This window comes from Haliotis asinina, chromosome 4 (assembly GCF_037392515.1).
Source record: "Haliotis asinina isolate JCU_RB_2024 chromosome 4, JCU_Hal_asi_v2, whole genome shotgun sequence".
Lineage (NCBI taxonomy): Eukaryota > Metazoa > Mollusca > Gastropoda > Lepetellida > Haliotidae > Haliotis > Haliotis asinina.
In genome coordinates, this window is record NC_090283.1 from 72,896,284 (window position 1) to 72,913,649 (window position 17,366).

Consider the following 17,366-nt stretch of genomic DNA (forward strand, 5'->3'; position numbering starts at 1 on the left):
ATTATCTTCCAGCCCCGATATCCTTATTTTCCAGCCCCGATATCTTATCTTCCAGCTCTGATATTCTTAGACATGATATCTTTATCTTCCAGCTCTGATATCCTTATCTTCCAGCCCTAATATCATTACCTTCCAGCTCTGATATGCTTATTGTCCAGCTCTGATATCCTGATATCCTTATATTCCAGCTTGATGTCCTTAGCCCTGATATCCTTATCTGCTAGATTTTGAAAAGTAGTTGATGTCCAACCCCTACATGTACTAGGTGTGCACATAAATCATGAAGTCCAATGGATAAATGCTCCTCGGTATTTGTTCAGGGTGGTTTGGGCTGTGCACCCCACATCCTCTTATCGATCCACTCTCCATCTCTCCCTCCCCCAAGCCTATTGATCTGCCTAGAACACATACTACACTCGCATGCTCTGTTTAGCGTACTTCATGGCCCTGACATCAAACTTCTGGTTCTTCAAGATTATGCACTCATTTTCAGTGTAACATAGTTACTTGACTAGGACACATCCTGGTTTATCTGATGTTTGAACCATGTTTTCACTGATGTTTCTGCACCAGAGGAAAACGATCTTTTGCATGTGTAGAGTATTAATGCTACTATTTTAGATTTGTTTCTCAAATTCATACACGACACAGGTCTTTCATGCACTTATTTTTGTTAGAGGCAACCTTACTAAGGTAACTGCATTGTGATTCTTTCAGAAACATTCTTTCAGCATCAATTTCAGTACCCATCTCAAGCAATGATGGTGTACTACTGCACAACACGAACGTACATATATGAACAGGGATGAAAGATTCTCTCAGATTGTGATGCTGTGCTTGCCAGCAATATGCTCCAGAGCTGAGCGAAACTCACCTCGCTCACTCAGACCTATTCTAGATTTGGTTATGTCGTTATGGTTTGTCAAACGGGTGTTAAACAATAACTACCAGCTCTCTTCGGTCCATCGTTTTACTTTACCCGCCGCTGTGAAATGCTGAAAGTGCTGTTAAAACCCCTTTGAAGGCAGACTAATACCAGCTCTCTTTGTCTCGCCGACGTCATTAAACTTGTCTCGCGTTATCACCCAGCAACCCAACAAACATTCGTAGCTACTGCAAACCTTTTTCACGAGGGAGAATCCCCATGTATCTTCACTCGGTGTGAAGTTTAAAGGAAGAAAACTAAGCCGCGTGTGTACATTTCCTTGCAGTCTTGTTTGCCGTTTAATGCCACACTTAGCAATATTGCTGCTATAAGATGCTGATCTCTAAATAGTCGAGTCTGGACCAACCATGTCAGCGAACCTGAACACCCAATACCGCTGGTCGGCTCTTACGACAGGCATGTGTTGCAGAAGACCAATTGTTAACGGGCCCTTCACGGATCCCATTTCCATGTTAATTATGTGCTTTAGCAAACAGTATCTCTCACTCGATGAACATGTTTTCATTTATGGAAAATACTTTTCATTCATCCCGATCACGTGGTTGGTATACCAATTAGTCACGCCGTCACACATCAAAGCTGAAACGTTTGTACATTTTCATTGACATACTGTATTTGCAAGTATCAAGCATTTGGATGAAACATTTTCCCCTTTTCTTGAGGTATAACCAGATCACTGGGTGATTCAACTCTAGTTGCACTGTGATACTTCTTTAACACAAATACTGACTGCAGGCGCAGTACTATATGTATTAGTATCAGAATAATCGACATTAAGAACAGCAAATACGAGAACCACAAATACGTCACTTCCTCCATCAGGTATCCTAGCAACAGTGGTGTCGATGTTCCCGCCGATGCTGCGCATATTGTTATGATAGACGTGACCTTCCCCGTGACCCTGATGACATGCTCTTCCACCCAGGTGAAGGTCGTTGGAAATATGATGGATGTTGCGAGACCAACTCCAACCGATGAAATCCAAATTCCAATATGAAACGCAAAGACAGAGCAGATCAGAAATGCACCCAAGCTTGCTGACAGAATTACCATGCACAGAATTATCATTGAGGATGGAGACAATATTTTTATGACAAAGATCCCGAGGAATCGAAAGGCAGCAAAGCTCCCCCAAAACACTGACGTAACCAAAGCACCATCGGACTTGTCCCAATCCAACCCTTCCACAGTAAACACTGCCAAGAACGACATAAACGTCTCCTCTATTGCGCAATAACAGAAATAGAACGCCCCAATCATAGCTACTGTTATTATATAGACCGGAAGTGGTATTCCTTGACGGCCATCTTGTTTCTCCTCTACTGGCTTCCTGTTCTTGTCAACTTTACGAAGGAACAACTCCACGAAAAAGGGAACAGAAGCTGAGAGAAACAGAACAGCCGTGATTATGAAAGCAAAAAGGATTTGAGATTTCGGAGCATCTTCAGTGTCTGCAATCGTCATGTTGTTACTGGTGCCATTTAATCCTGAAAGTTCCTGGACGTACGCAGTGGTTGTATTGTCCCCGTACTGGAAAAGATGGGTCTCATTGGAAAGATCTGTTGTGATCATGGCGTGGGCCAACTTTGGAGCTAGGAAGGGTTCTGTCACCAGAGGGGCTATGAGACCCCCCACTGCGAAAGAGAAGTGAAGAATCTGCATGAAAACTCGACTATCCTTGCCCCAGAGTCGAATCAAGTCGGCATTGCCTCCTGGAAGTAGAAGAACTTGATTATAGTTGTTACAACTCGGATTATTTGCTGATTTCATGTCATGAGTGTTACACTGATTAAACCTCGCGAAGATCCAAGTTAGAATTAGTGTTCAGCAACCCATGTTTTCGTAAGAGGCGACAAACGGGACCGGGTGGTCAGGCTTGCTGACTGGTTTGACCCAAGTCACCGTATCCCTAATGCGCAGATCAATGTTCATGTTTAATCACTGGATTGATTTGTTTACAGACGGTCGCTACGAATATTGCTGAGTGTGGTAAAAGCATAAAAAGCAGTGTGATACGAATCCCAACAGCGTAGGTTAATCACTGGTTTGTCTGGTTCAGTCTCGATTATCTACATACCGCCGCCATATAGCTTTAATATTGTTGAGTGCAACAACACCAAGTGTGCGGAGTTAAACAACCAGCCAACCAACAAACCAGTCAGTCAACTTCCGTACCGTATTACTGCAATTTAGGACATAAACAGTATGCACGTATACCCACCTGTCTCCACACCCGCCGACACGAAGGATCTGATGAAGTACACGGCGATCATCGCCGGCAGCGGCGTACACAGTGGGATGATGGCGGTGCCGATGGCGCTGCCAACCAGACATGCAGCTAGCAACAGCAACTTGTTACACTTGTCGTACATAATCCCGGTGACGAAGGCACCGGTGGTGTAGCCAACAGCTCCTGTCGTGAACAGGGCAGAGGCTTGCTCCAGCTTGGTGTTAGTGATCAGCATGAGATCCTGGAAGGAAGGGCCGCCCTGGCCAGCAGCAAAACCCTGCAGAAATAGCACAAGCATGCTATTGGTAGTTGTTAAACGCCGCACTGATCAGTATTCAAGCAATAGTGTTTATGAATATGGTTTTATGCCGCAACATCATGGAGAAAGACCACAGAAATGGGCTGGACACGATTACCCATGCGAGGAATCGAACCCTGGTCTTTAAACATCAAAATGATCAAACATTCACGCCAAATGAACCTTGAGGTAACTGTAACCATCACCCGATAGACAACAGAAGACGTTCAATTAAGGTTGCGTCTAATGTAATGATGAATGTAGCTTTACTAGATGAAATGTGATATCAGGATCCAAAAACGATTAGATTTCATTCCCATACCTCCTCGATTCGGAGTTTTCGATTTTACGAATCAAAACGACAAAACAAAACATACTTTCATTTGAAAATGACATGGTGCTTATACGACAGTATTCAATATAAGTCCATTATAGCAGATTGTGCCTTCATGCTTTCCATTCTGAACACCTCGATAATATTCGTTTTCAGTGTGAAGAACTAAGATAGTCAGGTCCGCATATTTCGTAAGATCGTAACGAGAATTCAGAAGCCTTGACGCTGACTGGTTGAGTAGAAGGTTCAAAGCATGCGACCAGTAATCGCTAAACATCGATAAGTGCACTCACCAGGACAATGTACGCCCAGAACAGGAACAATGTACATATGAACTTGTTCTTGTAGACTGGGTCTTCCAAATTTTCTTTAAACTGGACGCAAGGAGACTTCTTCTCGGGTGTCTGCGAGTCCTCGACCTCCATTGCTGCTGCTACTGAAACAGTGAATGCATCGCTGCACGAAGTCGGAACAACCCCGCCTGATTTAGCCAGGGAGACTATATATATCTGTTGTAGATCATCCTTGATTCAGCCTTGTGCTAGAAAGCTAAAAGTGGGAGTAATACGGGCAAATGGTTGAATATATATGTACAGTGCACATAAATCGGTGAAGGTACGTAACTTTTCCTTCGCCACAGGTACTCATTTTTAATACGGTAAATATACACATATTACCTTCGTATATCACACAATAGGTGAATATTTACAAATTATATGTAAGTAGTATATGCTCTTATTACCCGACAATTATCAAGTTACTCGGACTTGTTTTGGTTATTCTTTTAATAGTTAGAATTAATAGGGAAGCCACCATTCACCTGACGTCTTTTTCATCGATTCTGATTTTACACCGACCGTAAAGGACCCGAGTGCGTATCGTGGAATCGTAAACAGTCCATATATCTTTACATTTTTCAAATATTTTGACTGAAAATGTATTACTTTGCACGTTATGAATGAGGTCGTGTCAACCGCATCGAGACATGTTACTATTTTTAGATAACGCGGAGAAGCCCAGTTGGTGCGACACACTTCACCGTCCACTGCACCAGACAGCCCCGGAAAGGCATGTACACTAAACTTCCCACCGAAATGTAACACCTTTTTCACGAGAGTTACCCGAATCGATGATTCTATTTTCTATTTCCACTGCATTCTATCTCGCTGTAATCAGCCATGCGTTTATGCAATTGCAATGGCGTCACGTGTCAACCAATCACAAGTCCTTTTTGACCAACTCGTTCTAGTTTCGGTTTCAAGGTTTCATTAAACGGTTTGATACCTTAATCACAAGCCATGTAATAATGGTAGTTGATAGTACCTTTTGACATGAAAACACAGACTTACAACAAGTATTTGAATATTCATGATTTTGATGGAAAGAAAGTTTGTTTACTTAGAAAGAGGGGCTGCTTACTTACTAGAACTGTTATCTACAGACATTTGTCATCTCAGATGTCAGACAGTTGTAACAGTTTGGTCCTTGAATAGTTTCAAATGATTTTGGGATGGTGTCGAACCTAAACAATTCGAAGTATTTACGTTGGGCCCACTGGCTTCGGTGTTGACTGTCTATACGTTGTGCTTACAATCCGGTCTTTTGAGCCTGCACGAATAGTTTAACTTTTGCTAAACTGTTCACCTACTTTTAGAAATTGCCTCAGCGCTATAATTCTGCGGCCCTGTTGCCGTCTTATTTCTATGGTCGTATTCTCATCGCTGTGAAGCTAACATCTTGTGACGTCACACTGTGGTGGGGACTCGACCCTCTGCGGGATCCCTTGACTCGACAGATAAATACATACGATCATGGGTAAGAATTCCTCGCTCACCTCATCGGCAGACGGTAAGATTATTATGGGCTTTCCTCTTACCTGTAACCTCTTTAGAACACACTGAAAAACTGAACTGCCACCGTGTTTCAGATTTCTTAAACAACAAACGTAACAGAAACTCTCACCTTGTTTGCAAACAACAAAGTCTCTCCTTTGTTACGCATTCCACATGTATATATTTGAGCCTGTAGAGATGCCTGTAAATGATCGAGTCTGGGTACTACAAACCAGTGATTGGATTCACGGGCACCATCTTCGCTATATCAGCCAAGTCAAAGTGAGTGACATCCCTGTTCACTTTCGTCTCATATATCTTCCAGGGTACAATTTCTATTCCAATGACACAGAGAGGACACCAGAAGTGTCCGGATAAACAAGATATCCCATTATATGACTTTAGGATGTCAACACAGCTTAAAAACACGATCTACACGTCATCACGAATTTCAAGTTTCTTTATTGAATAAAGTGAGTTGGAATGGGGATCAATGTCGTACTTTGTAATAGTTTGCTCATATGACTACGAGCATGCGTGTGTGTATGTGTGACTGCTTGCACTAGCCAAGACTGAAGCTGGTTTTATAGTGCTAGCTCTCTGATACACCATGCCGTAGTTAAGCATGAATACCCCACTCTCACACACTGTAATGACTCCGAGTCGAGCAATCCTTGTTGTACCCATTATTGGCGAGCACCAGGCAGGGAACAACAAGTACCACGTCTTAACGTTGTTTGGTATGATAGGGATCGACCCCGAGACCTTCCGCTCTCCTGAGGGAGGCTCTAACCACTGCATTATAGAGGAGGTGACTTGGGGAATGAGAACAGACAGCATTCTGGCATTAACCATGTATAGAGCCTCTGCTGAGTAAACTCAACACATATGCAAAACATACTATACTCACGTCACTAGACTGCGAACTGTTCACACGTGCTGTCGCTGCCCGGGCGTGTATGGCATACCTGTGTCAGAGACCAGCGTTATGAAGCGGGTACTGGGGGATGTGTCGCTCCGTCAGTGGGTATACTCCACGTCCCTGCAGCTGCCACGTATTGTGTTAACGGACAGATAAGCCACAAGGCAACCCCAGTATGTTGACAAAACACAAGTGTGTCAAGACACAGATTAGAGCAAGACTAGGAATGTTTCGTGGTGCCTCGATGAAACTCGGTCACTGAACAAGCAATGCGTCTGTTCAAAGTTATTCATTCACATCACGTACGATGGGAAGTTCAAAGAGGAAACACAAAGGCATAAAGGTTAACAACGTAACACAATGATCCAGCAAGAATCAAACCAGGTTGTATATGGAATAATAATCCATGATTGTAGGGTTCTGGCGTGACTAAGGGACGTAAATCTGCACAGCAACTATGCCACACGTACCGTCTATCCCCTCACAACTTACAAAAAAGTATATGTGTATCTCAAGAAATCAACCTAGTCTACTTTCGATCTCTTTACGTCTTGTAATGATTCCCTGTAAATAGTATATCTGTCTTGAAGGACTGTAGGAACGGTAATAGATACTTGTGTCGTGATCAAGAATACACTTAAAGGACCACTAAACTCAATTTGTTGGTACTCTTTTTATCACTGCATATGAAAGACTTTTGGTTAGTCATAAACGAAACACCATTTTCTTTTTTTAAAAACGTGTGGTTAATTAATACCAAGCGCTTCAAAGTTGCTAAAAAGCCGTCTGCTTCTCGCTCGCCCGCAAACGAAACCGCAGACAGGTTACGTAACTCTGCCGCCAGAGCCCTACAGTGACGTCATAGAAGGAACGGTTTCCAGTTAAATGTATAGAAAATTTGTAGGAAGCTCGTCATTTTGCTGATTTCTCGACGTCACCAAAGACATGCCGAATTGTTGTGTTTTACCGTCAATTGTTCCTTGGGGTCGGGTGATGGTGTCACTATGCACAGATTTCCACCAGACTCCGTACTTTGTGCTTAAATTGGCTGTTAGTGTGTGCGACGTGAGCTTTGTGGAAGCCTGTGGTATATACTAAATCGGATGGTTGGCCCCGTACCACGCTCCCAGGATAGAAAATGGAGTTCAAGTTTCATCAAGTTTATAAAATCAAGACTGCTTACTACACATTGATGACCAATAGGATTTTGCATGGATATAACGCTTTCTTCCACAAAACGAGGTTGTGGTCGAAGTGACAATATTATCGTAAGTAATATTATATTGACCCCTTATATTGACCGATTCCAAGAGTGAAAATGTTATGTTATAAGCAATGTCATGTAAAATCCTAAAGTCCATCAAGAAAATACATATTTTACTACCAGTAGAAAGTAATTTTGATTTTGCAAGTCGGTGAAAACAAACTTAAATAGCATTCATCCTCATACAGGGCGTCGCCATTTTTGAAAATCGTGAAGTCAAATCCATTTGAATTAATGAGAATATGCGTGCGTTGTTCTCATCAAGTTAGAAAATCAAAACTACATAAATATGTATTTGAATCTTTACCAAAAGGAGTTTGCATGACACAACCTGTAACATAACCTACGCGAGGTCGGGGTCGAAGTGAAAATACTGCGCGATAAATTTCTTCACTTGCCAAATTCACTTGGTTTGTAACGTTCACTCACCAGTATGTAGACACTTGTCAATAAACGTCTTTATACTTGGTCCCATAATCCTAATTACTTTATAATCATACTTGTATGCATTTTGAAACTTAATAAAAAGAAGCAATTTGCGAATGTATAACAGGAATGTAATATGTAGACATTTCATAGTTTTCCTACATGAATCATAATTCGCGCCCACGCCCTAGTGTATGTCGTATGCATCAATACACTTAACGACGAAAACAATGATTCTGTTGAAAGCTACGACAACGTATTAAAAAAAAATGCAAATATTAAAATTAAAGTTATAGGAGCAATGTCAGGCTATTACCTTCTTCGAGGAATGTAACCATCAATATCCACAAAAACAAGTGATATATAATTCATTTGCAGATTTCCCAAGTGATGTGTCTTCTAACAGTCTAATATGCGAAAACGTGATGTATCGTTTCAGGTTTGTCACATCGCTGTATAGTTTCATTGGTTACCCAAGATAGCACACCTGGCAACTAATTGCATAATGTGCGTCATTCTTTTTAAAAAGTTATTTAGTCAGCCAATAATGAGCATCAATCAATGTATTGGCGGTTAATCCTTTGAAAGAAGGATTTTGTTTTACATAGACACAGACACGACAGAGTGTATTCAGGATAGATTAATAAATGTACATACATAAACACTACCTTTTGACAAATCCCCGATTTAAATCCCCATAAAACTAATTAATCAATCAGCGTGTTATCGGTTAATCCTTTGATCGATCCTGACAAAAGAAATGCCAAATGGGGGCCTTTGTCGCGTAACGTGTCTAAGTGGCGTTACCACTAATTATACCTGTTATAAATTCATTAACTGAGCATCAGGTGAATGATGACAAATAACGTGCAGATTTATGCCACCTAACACGGATTATAACCTAGCGACACCAAGTGATTTTGACAGAATCGTCTATGAAAACAAGGGTAGTAACTCGAAAACTAGGCAAAGCAGGAGACAAAACTAAATGATAGTAGATTGTGAGAACATATAGCTTTCATTTTTCTCAACAGCTTTCGCGATTTCAGGTTTGTACAAACCTGTAAACGAAATAGTTCAACCCCTGAAATATAGATGAATACTGCACAGACCCTCATTTCTATACCCACTATTACATCACGGAGACGCTCTGCTCTGATTGGTTGAAATTTCGTTTGCGGCTGAGAATTTTGCACTGTTGACAAAAGGTCGATTTAAGGTAATTAAAGATCGAAATGAACATTTTCAATGACGGGGTTTCATTCATAACGATGTCAGCAAGTGATTTTGCGTTTGTACTCTATTAGAGTATATGTGACCTTTAAAGAGGCGAATCTGAGAATCGAACCGATGAGCAGCGTATCTTGACTCAAGTAAGGCAGGCAACTCTGCATGTGTCACAACACTGATCCTCTCAAGACACGTCGATTTTAGAATATCAAAATCGTTGCCTCTAATGAAATAACCATCTCATGCAAACGAACATTCAAACATATTATGATAACTGGTTAATTCTGAACTAAATTAGACCGGACCCGTGAAGGTCCGGGTTTGAATTGGTATTTAGCTTGATCTTCATGATGTTTATCACTGGATTATCTGGCCCAGTCTCGATTATTTACAGACCGTCGCACTATTGCTAGAATATTGCTGAATGTGACGCTTAAAAACAAACTCCCAAAATTTCCAACGCAGTCGTTTGATTGAAAGGGAAACACCATTGGTTCGATGCCCAGTCTTGTCTTATTGAAACGCTTTAAAATACTTCTTGTAACGCTGCCTGCTGCAGTGGCAATAGAATAATGATAGGAGCAAGTATATTGCATCCGATATCCATTCCTTTATATCTGCTATTGTTGCCGATAATTGTGAGTCACTAATTTTGGTCATTCTTAAGATGCTTTTAGTACAAGTACAACAACAGGTGACCATGCACAAGTACAGAGAAATAACATGATTATCTTTGATGAGAGTGTGCATATTGCTTAATTTCCCATTTGCAATTGTGCAGCTATTCACGAAAAGAAATTTCGGTGTAAGTTGATGATATATCTCGAGGTGTAAGTTGGTGATATCACTGAAGGCTTTAAGTTTATGATATCACTCGAGGTTAGTCTGTCGTACAGACCCTGAAGTATAAATATCCAAGAAAGCCCACGCAAGTCTAGAAAATGTGGCAAATCTAGATTTCCACAGCTTCAGGAAATGAAGAACGTCTCAGGGCTCCATTTCATTATATTATTTTTTTTCACTATGGACGTTTTTTTCAGTAAAATATGTTCATTTCAGAGACTAGCTGTTAGTCTAACTCGAGGTGTAAGTTAGTGATATCACTCGAGGTGTTAGATTGGTGGTAGTCTCCAGGTGTTAGTTGATGATATTACACTACTGGTCCGATCACATGTCTAGTCTCCCATATTGACACGGTTAACAGCTGAATTTCAGTTTGTCTTGTGCAAGGCAGTGTCCTTGCAATAATGCTGTTGGAAGCACCTATTTGTGACATTCCTGTGGCCCGTTCTAGTTGCGCCGACGTCAATCTTGACAGTTTCTCGTGAGATTTTTGTCAAGTGATTGTTTATTTTTCACGACCAACAGGGTTTATACCCTTTGATCGAGAAGTACTCGTACGTGGGAAAATAATCACAAGTTTGCAAAAAATCGTGTAAACCACATAAAATATTTTTGGCAAATAGAACATGATGGTTGCGTTCTATGCAATCCGTGTTCTTCAATAATTTTACTAGGTAGAACACAAATTTGGCACTGCAGCAGTAATTACACCCATGTACTTTCTTTTGCTCATCAGTATATATTAATTTAAATTAAGTTCATGTAAATTGTACTATTCCAGGCTTACCTGATAGCTCTGCGAAAGAACGTTTCAGATTTGAATGTCTTAGCAATGGCAAGACAAGAGTGAAGGCCACTATTGACAGTCATTCGTAGGACTGAACAGATATGTACATGGTATGTATGTATATGGTATAATTGCTGTGTGTCTAAAATGTACCTACGGGTCAACTCTCTGAATGGAATGTTATTAATTTAATCTTTTAAACCACTTTAAGGGTGTTTGTGTGATGGTTTCATGTTGAGTAAAATGTTCTTTATTGTTTCAAGTGTGACTGTTACAGCCAGAATATTGCTAAAGATTTAACACATTTTGCTAAAGAATAAATGAATGCTGCAAGCACAAGGAATGAGTTCTTCTCGGCTAAGATTTAGAATTTTAATATATTTAATGTCATTCAAATGGTTCCCAAATACACACACACGCACGCACGCACGCACGCACGCACGCACGCACGCACGCACACACACACACACACACACACACACACACGCTTCATGGTCCTGACATCAAACGTCGGGTACTTCAAGATTATGTACTCATTTAAAGTGTGATAAAGTTACTTGAATAGGATGCAGCCTGGTTTATATGATGTTTGAGCCATGTTTTCACTGATGTTTTTGCAACAGAGGTACACGCATGTGTGCAATAATCACACATGGCACAGGTTTTTCATACTTATTTTTGTCAGAGGCAACCTTACTAAGGTAACTGCATTGTGATTCTTTCAGTACGAATTCTCACACCCTTGTCAAGCAAGAATGCAGTACTACAACACAGCACGGACTTACATGCATGAACAAGGATGGAAGATTCTTGCAGACTGTGTTCCTTTGTTTGGTAGCAATACGTTCCTGAGCTAGATTTGATTATGTCGTTAGGGTTTGTCAGTATCATTCCCGTTGTGGCCAAAACGTTAAACATTAATGACCAGCATCACTTCGGCCCTTTGTTTTACTTTAGGTGCCGCTGTGAAATACCGGAAGTACTGTTCAAAACCCGTTGAATGTAGGCAATACAAAACTCTCTTTGTCTCGCCTGCGTCATTAAACGTGTCCCTCGTTATCACCCAGCAACCCAACAATCATTTGTAGACCTCTTTCAAGGGGGGAAATCCCCATGTATCTTCACACGGTGTTTAAAGGAATCAAATTAAGCTGTGTGTGTTCATTTGTCTCAATCAGCAATATTGCTGCTATAAGACGCTGGTCTCTAAATAATACATTCTGGACCAACCACGTCAGAGAACTTGAACACCCAATACCGCTGGTCGGCTCTTACGACAGGCATGTGTTGCAGAAGACCAATTCCTAGCGGGCTCTTCACGGGTCCCATTTCCATGTTAATTATGTGCTTTAGCATACAGTATCACTCACTCGGTCAACCTCTTTTCGTGTCTGGAAAATACTTTTCATTCATCCTGATCACGTGGTTGGCATATAGTTTTTATCTCTTACATCACTCCCTCCCACATGAAAGTTGAAACGTTTGTACATTTTCATTGACATACTGTATTTGCAAGTATCAAGCACTTGGATTAAACATTTTCCCGTTTTCTTGAGGTATGGCCAAATCACTGGGTGATTCAACCCTAGCTGCACTGTGATACTTCTTTAACACAAATACTGACTGCAGACGCAGTACTATATGTATTATTATCAGAATAATCGACATTAAGAACAGCAAATACGAGAACCACAAATACGTCACTTCCTCCATCAGGTATCCTAGCAACAGTGGTGTCGACATTCCCGCCGATGCTGCGCATATTGTTATAACAGACGCTACCTTCCCCGTGACCCTGATGACATGCTCTTCCACCCAGGTGAAGGTCGTTGGAAATATGATAGATGTTGCGAGACCAACTCCAACCGATGAAATCCAAATTCCAGTATGAAACGCAAAGACAGAGCAGATCAGAAATGCACCCAAGCTTGTTGACAGAATCACCATGCACAGAATTATCATTGAGGATGGAGACCATTGAGGATGGAGACAATATCTTTATGACAAAGATCCCCAGGAATCGAAAGGCAGCAAAGCTCCCCCAAAACACTGACGTAACCAAAGCACCATTGGACTTATCCCAGTCCAACCCGTCCACAACGAACACTGCCAAGAACGCCGTAAACGTCTCCTCTATTGCGTTATAACAGAAATAGAACGCCCCAATCATAGCCACTGTTGTTATATAGACCGGAAGTGGTATTCCTTGACGGCCATCTTGTTTCTCCTCTACTGGCTTCCTGTTCTTGTCAACTTTACGAAGGAAGACCTCCACGAAAAAGGGAACAGAAGCTGAGAGAAACAGAACAGCCGTGATTATGAAAGCAAAAAGGATTTGAGATTTCGGAGCATCTTCAATATCTGCAATCGTCATGTTGTTACTGGTGCCATTTAATCCTGAAAGTTCCTGGACGTACGCAGTGGTTGTATTGTCCCCGTACTGAAAAAGATGGGTGTCACTGGAAGGATCTGTTGTGATCGTGGCGTGGGCCAACTTTGGAGCTAGGAAGGGTTCTGTCACCAGAGGGGCTATGAGACCCCCAAATGCGAAAGAGAAGTGAAGAATCTGCATGAAAACTCGACTATCCTTGCCCCAGAGTCTAATCAAGTCGGCATTGCCTCCTGGAAGTAGAAGAGCTTAATTATAGTTGTTACATGTTGCATTGTTTGTTGATTTCGTGTCATTAATGTTACACTGATTAAACGTTGCGAAGATCAATGTTAGAACTGGTGTTCAGCAACCCATGTTTTCGTAAGAGGCCATAAATGGGATTGGGTGGACAGGCCCGCTGACTTGTTTTGTCACCGTATCCCAGTTGCGTAGATCAATGCTCATGTGTTTTATCACTGGATTGTCTGGTCCAGACTCAGGTATTTACAGACGGTCTCTACCAATATTGCTGAGTGTAGTAAAAACAAAAAAAACCCAGCTGCTTGTACACGGATTTGCTGGGTTTTCAGTAAACTTCATCCAGTATGAAGATACGATGTGATTTGAATCCCAACTGCGTAGGTCGATGCTCATGCTGTTAATGACTGGTTTGTCTGTTTCAGTCTCGATTGTTTATATTCCACCGCCGTATAGTTTCAATATTGATGAGTGTAACAACAAACCTCTCGCACAGTATTACAGGAAATTAGGACATAAACAGTATGCACGAAAACCCACCTGTCTCCACACCCGCCGACACAAAGGATCTGATGAAGTACATGGCGATCATCGCCGGCAGCGGCGTACACAGTGGGATGATGGCGGTGCCGATGGCACTGCCAGCCAGACATGCAGCCAGCAACAGCAACTTGTTACACTTGTCGTACATAATCCCGGTGACGAAGGCACCGGTGGTGTAGCCAACAGCTCCTGACGTGAACAGGGCAGAGGCTTGCTCCAGCTTGGTGTTAGTGATCAGCATGAGATCCTGGAAGGAAGGGCCGCCCTGGCCAGCAGAAAAACCCTGCAGATATAGCACAAACATGACTGAATGATAGTTGTTAAACGCTGCACTGAGCAGCATTCAAGCAATAGTGTGAATGAATATGGTTTTATGCCGCAACAACATGGTGCAAGACCACCGAAACGGGTTGGACATGATTACCCATGTGGGGAATCGAACCCTGGTCTTCAAACATCAAATGATCAAACATGCTAACTACTAGGCCTCCCTATCACCCATACGACCTATCCGACGGCGGCGTGTAAATAACTGAGGCTGGTCCCGGTGATCCAGTGATCGATACTGCGAACACAGATTCACGCCGTCAGTCAAAGATGATGCACAATCAGCAAAATGAACCTTGAGGTAACTGTAACCATCAGTTGATAGACAACAGAAGACGTTCAAGGTTGCGTTCAGCTCACCCTCATGGTGACCGTCTAATTTAATGACGAATGTATTTTTACTTGATGAAATGTGATGCCAGGTTCCAAAAACGATTAGATTTCATTTCCATACCTCCTCGAGTCGGAGTTTTCGATCTTTACGAATCAAAGCGACAAAATAAAAAGAAAAAAACATACTTTCGTTTGTAAGTGACGTGGTGCTTATATGACAGTATATAATAAGTCCATTATAGCAGATTGTGCCATCATACTTTCCATTCTGAACACCTCGATAATATTCGTTTTCAGTGTGAAGAACTAAGATAGTCAGGTCCGCATATTTCGTAAGATCGTAACGAGAATTCAGAAGCCTTGACGCTGACTGGTTGATTAGAAGGTTCAAAGCATGCGACCAGTAATCGCTAAACATCGACAAGTGCACTCACCAGGACAATGTACGCCCAGAATAGGAAAAGCGTACATATGAACTTGTTCTTGTAGACTGGGTCTTCCAAATTTTCTTTAAACTGGACGCAAGGAGACTTCTTCTCGGGTGTCTGCGAGTCCTCGACCTCCATTGTTGCTGCTACTAAAACAGTGAACGCATCAGTCCATGAAATCGGCAACCAAACGCGGCTTGATCTAGCCTTATGCTGGAAAGCGAAAAGTGGGAGTAATACGGGCAAATGCTTGAATATATATGTACAATGTATATAAATGCGAGAAACGTAACTTTTCCTTCGCCACAGGTACTCGTTTTAATACGGTAAATATACACATATATAACCTTCGTATATCACACATGTGGTGAATATTTACAAATTACATACAAGTAGTATATGCTCTTATTACAAGTAGTCTATGCTCTTATTACAAGTAGTATATGTTCGTTACTCGGACTTGTTTTCGTTCTTCTGAATTTATCAGCCGACGACGACTGCTGATGTAAGACCCCTACAGTTAGAATAGGGAAGCCACCATTCACCTGACGTCTGTTTGATCGATTCTGATTTTATACCGAGGGTAAAGCTCGATCAATGAGTAGCCGAGTGGGTATCGTGGAGTCTTAGACAGTCAATGTATCTCTATATTTTCCAAATATTGTGACTGAAAATGTATTACGTTGCACGTTATGTATGAGGTCGTGGCAACTGCATCGACACATGTTACTATTTTTAGACAATAGGGAGAAGCCCAGCTGGTGAGACACACCTCACCGTCCAGTGCACCAGACAGCCCCCAAAAGGCATGTACACTAACTTCATACCGAAATGTAACACCTGTTTCACGACAGTTACCCGAATCGATGATCTTATTTTCTATTTCCACTGCATTCTCTCTCACGGTAATCAGCCATGCGTTTATGCAATTGCAATGGCGTCACCTGTCAACCAATCACAAGTCCTTTTTGACCAACTCGTTCTAGTTTCGGTTTTAGGTTTCATTGAACGGTTTGATACCTTAATCACAAGCCATGCTACAATGGTAGCTGATAGTACCTTTTGACATGAAAACACAGACTTACAACAAGTATTTGAATATTCATGATTTTGATGGAAAAAATTGTTTACTTAGAAAGAAGGAATGCTTATTTACTAAAACTATTTAATACAAGTACAGATATTGCTTTGTCGACCTTTGATGTGTCAAACAAGATTGTAAAAGTTGGGTCCTTGCATAGTTTCAAATCATTTTGCGATGGTGTCGGACCACAAAAAAACGAAGTATTTACGTTGGGCCCACTGGCTTCGACACAACGGTGTTGATTGTCTATGTGTTGTGCTTACAATCCCGTATTTTAAACCTGCACGAATAGTTCAACTTCACTAAACTGTTGGCACTTTTAGCAATTGCCTCAGCGCTATAATTTTGCGGTGCTGTTGCCGTCTTTTTTCTATGGTCGTATTCTCATCGCTGTGAAACGAACATCATATGACGTGACACTGTGGTGGAGACTCGACCCTCTGTGGGATCCCTTGACTTGACAGATAAATGCATACGATCATGGGTTAGAATTCCACACACGAATCATCGGTAGACGGTATGACCATTCCTCTTACCTGTAACCTGTAACTTAACCAAGGTAGGACAGATGTCCTTCTTATGGCGTGCGTGCGTGCGTGCGTGCGTGCGTGCGTGCGTGCGTGCGTGCGTGCGTGCGTGCGTGCGTGCGTGCGTGCGTGCGTGCGTGCGTGCGTGCGTGCGTGCGTGCGTGCGTGCGTGCGTGCGTGCGTGCGTGCGTGCGTGCGTGCGTGCGTGCGTGCGTGCGTGCGTGCGTGCGTGCGTGCGTGCGTGCGTGCGTGCGTGCGTGCGTGCGTGCGTGCGTGCGTGCGTGCGTGCGTGCGTGCGTGCGTGCGTGCGTGCGTGCGTGCGTGCGTGCGTGCGTGCGTGCGTGCGTGCGTGCGTGCGTGCGTGCGTGCGTGCGTGCGTGCGT

General features: G+C 42.2%; 1 protein-coding gene and 1 pseudogene across 2 annotated transcripts; both read right to left on the reverse strand.

Annotated features, from left to right (window-relative positions):
- Nucleotides 1-1,196: 1,196 nt before the first annotated feature.
- Nucleotides 1,197-6,708, reverse strand: LOC137282713 (sodium-dependent glucose transporter 1A-like). Of its 2 annotated transcripts, none has more exons than XM_067814497.1 (4): nt 6,551-6,708; nt 4,102-4,244; nt 3,168-3,453; nt 1,197-2,658 (listed from the first exon to the last, which is right to left on the reverse strand). In XM_067814497.1, the coding sequence occupies exons 2-4, from the start codon at nt 4,231-4,233 to the stop codon at nt 1,571-1,573; spliced, it is 1,506 nt and encodes a 501-aa protein (XP_067670598.1). In that variant the 5' UTR covers nt 4,234-4,244; nt 6,551-6,708; the 3' UTR covers nt 1,197-1,570. The 2 variants fall into 2 exon arrangements, with proteins under 2 accessions (XP_067670598.1, XP_067670599.1); XM_067814498.1 differs by lacking the exon at nt 6,551-6,708 and adding an exon at nt 4,930-5,024 and having other exon boundaries at nt 1,534-2,658.
- Nucleotides 6,709-12,605: 5,897 nt separating this feature from the next.
- On the reverse strand, nt 12,606-16,291 carry LOC137282714 (sodium-dependent glucose transporter 1A-like; annotated as a pseudogene).
- Between the last annotated feature and the right edge of the window lie 1,075 nt (nt 16,292-17,366).

Coding starts and splice junctions, on each gene's coding strand:
- LOC137282713 (XM_067814497.1), bottom strand. CDS start 4,233: ATGGAGGTCGAGGACTCGCAGACACCCGAGAAGAAGTCTCCTTGCGTC. Junction 3,454..4,101: donor TCTGGGCGTACATTGTCCTG/GTGAGTGCACTT, acceptor CTATTTCTGCAG/GGTTTTGCTGCTGGCCAGGG. Junction 2,659..3,167: donor GTCGGCGGGTGTGGAGACAG/GTGGGTATACGT, acceptor TTCTACTTCCAG/GAGGCAATGCCGACTTGATT.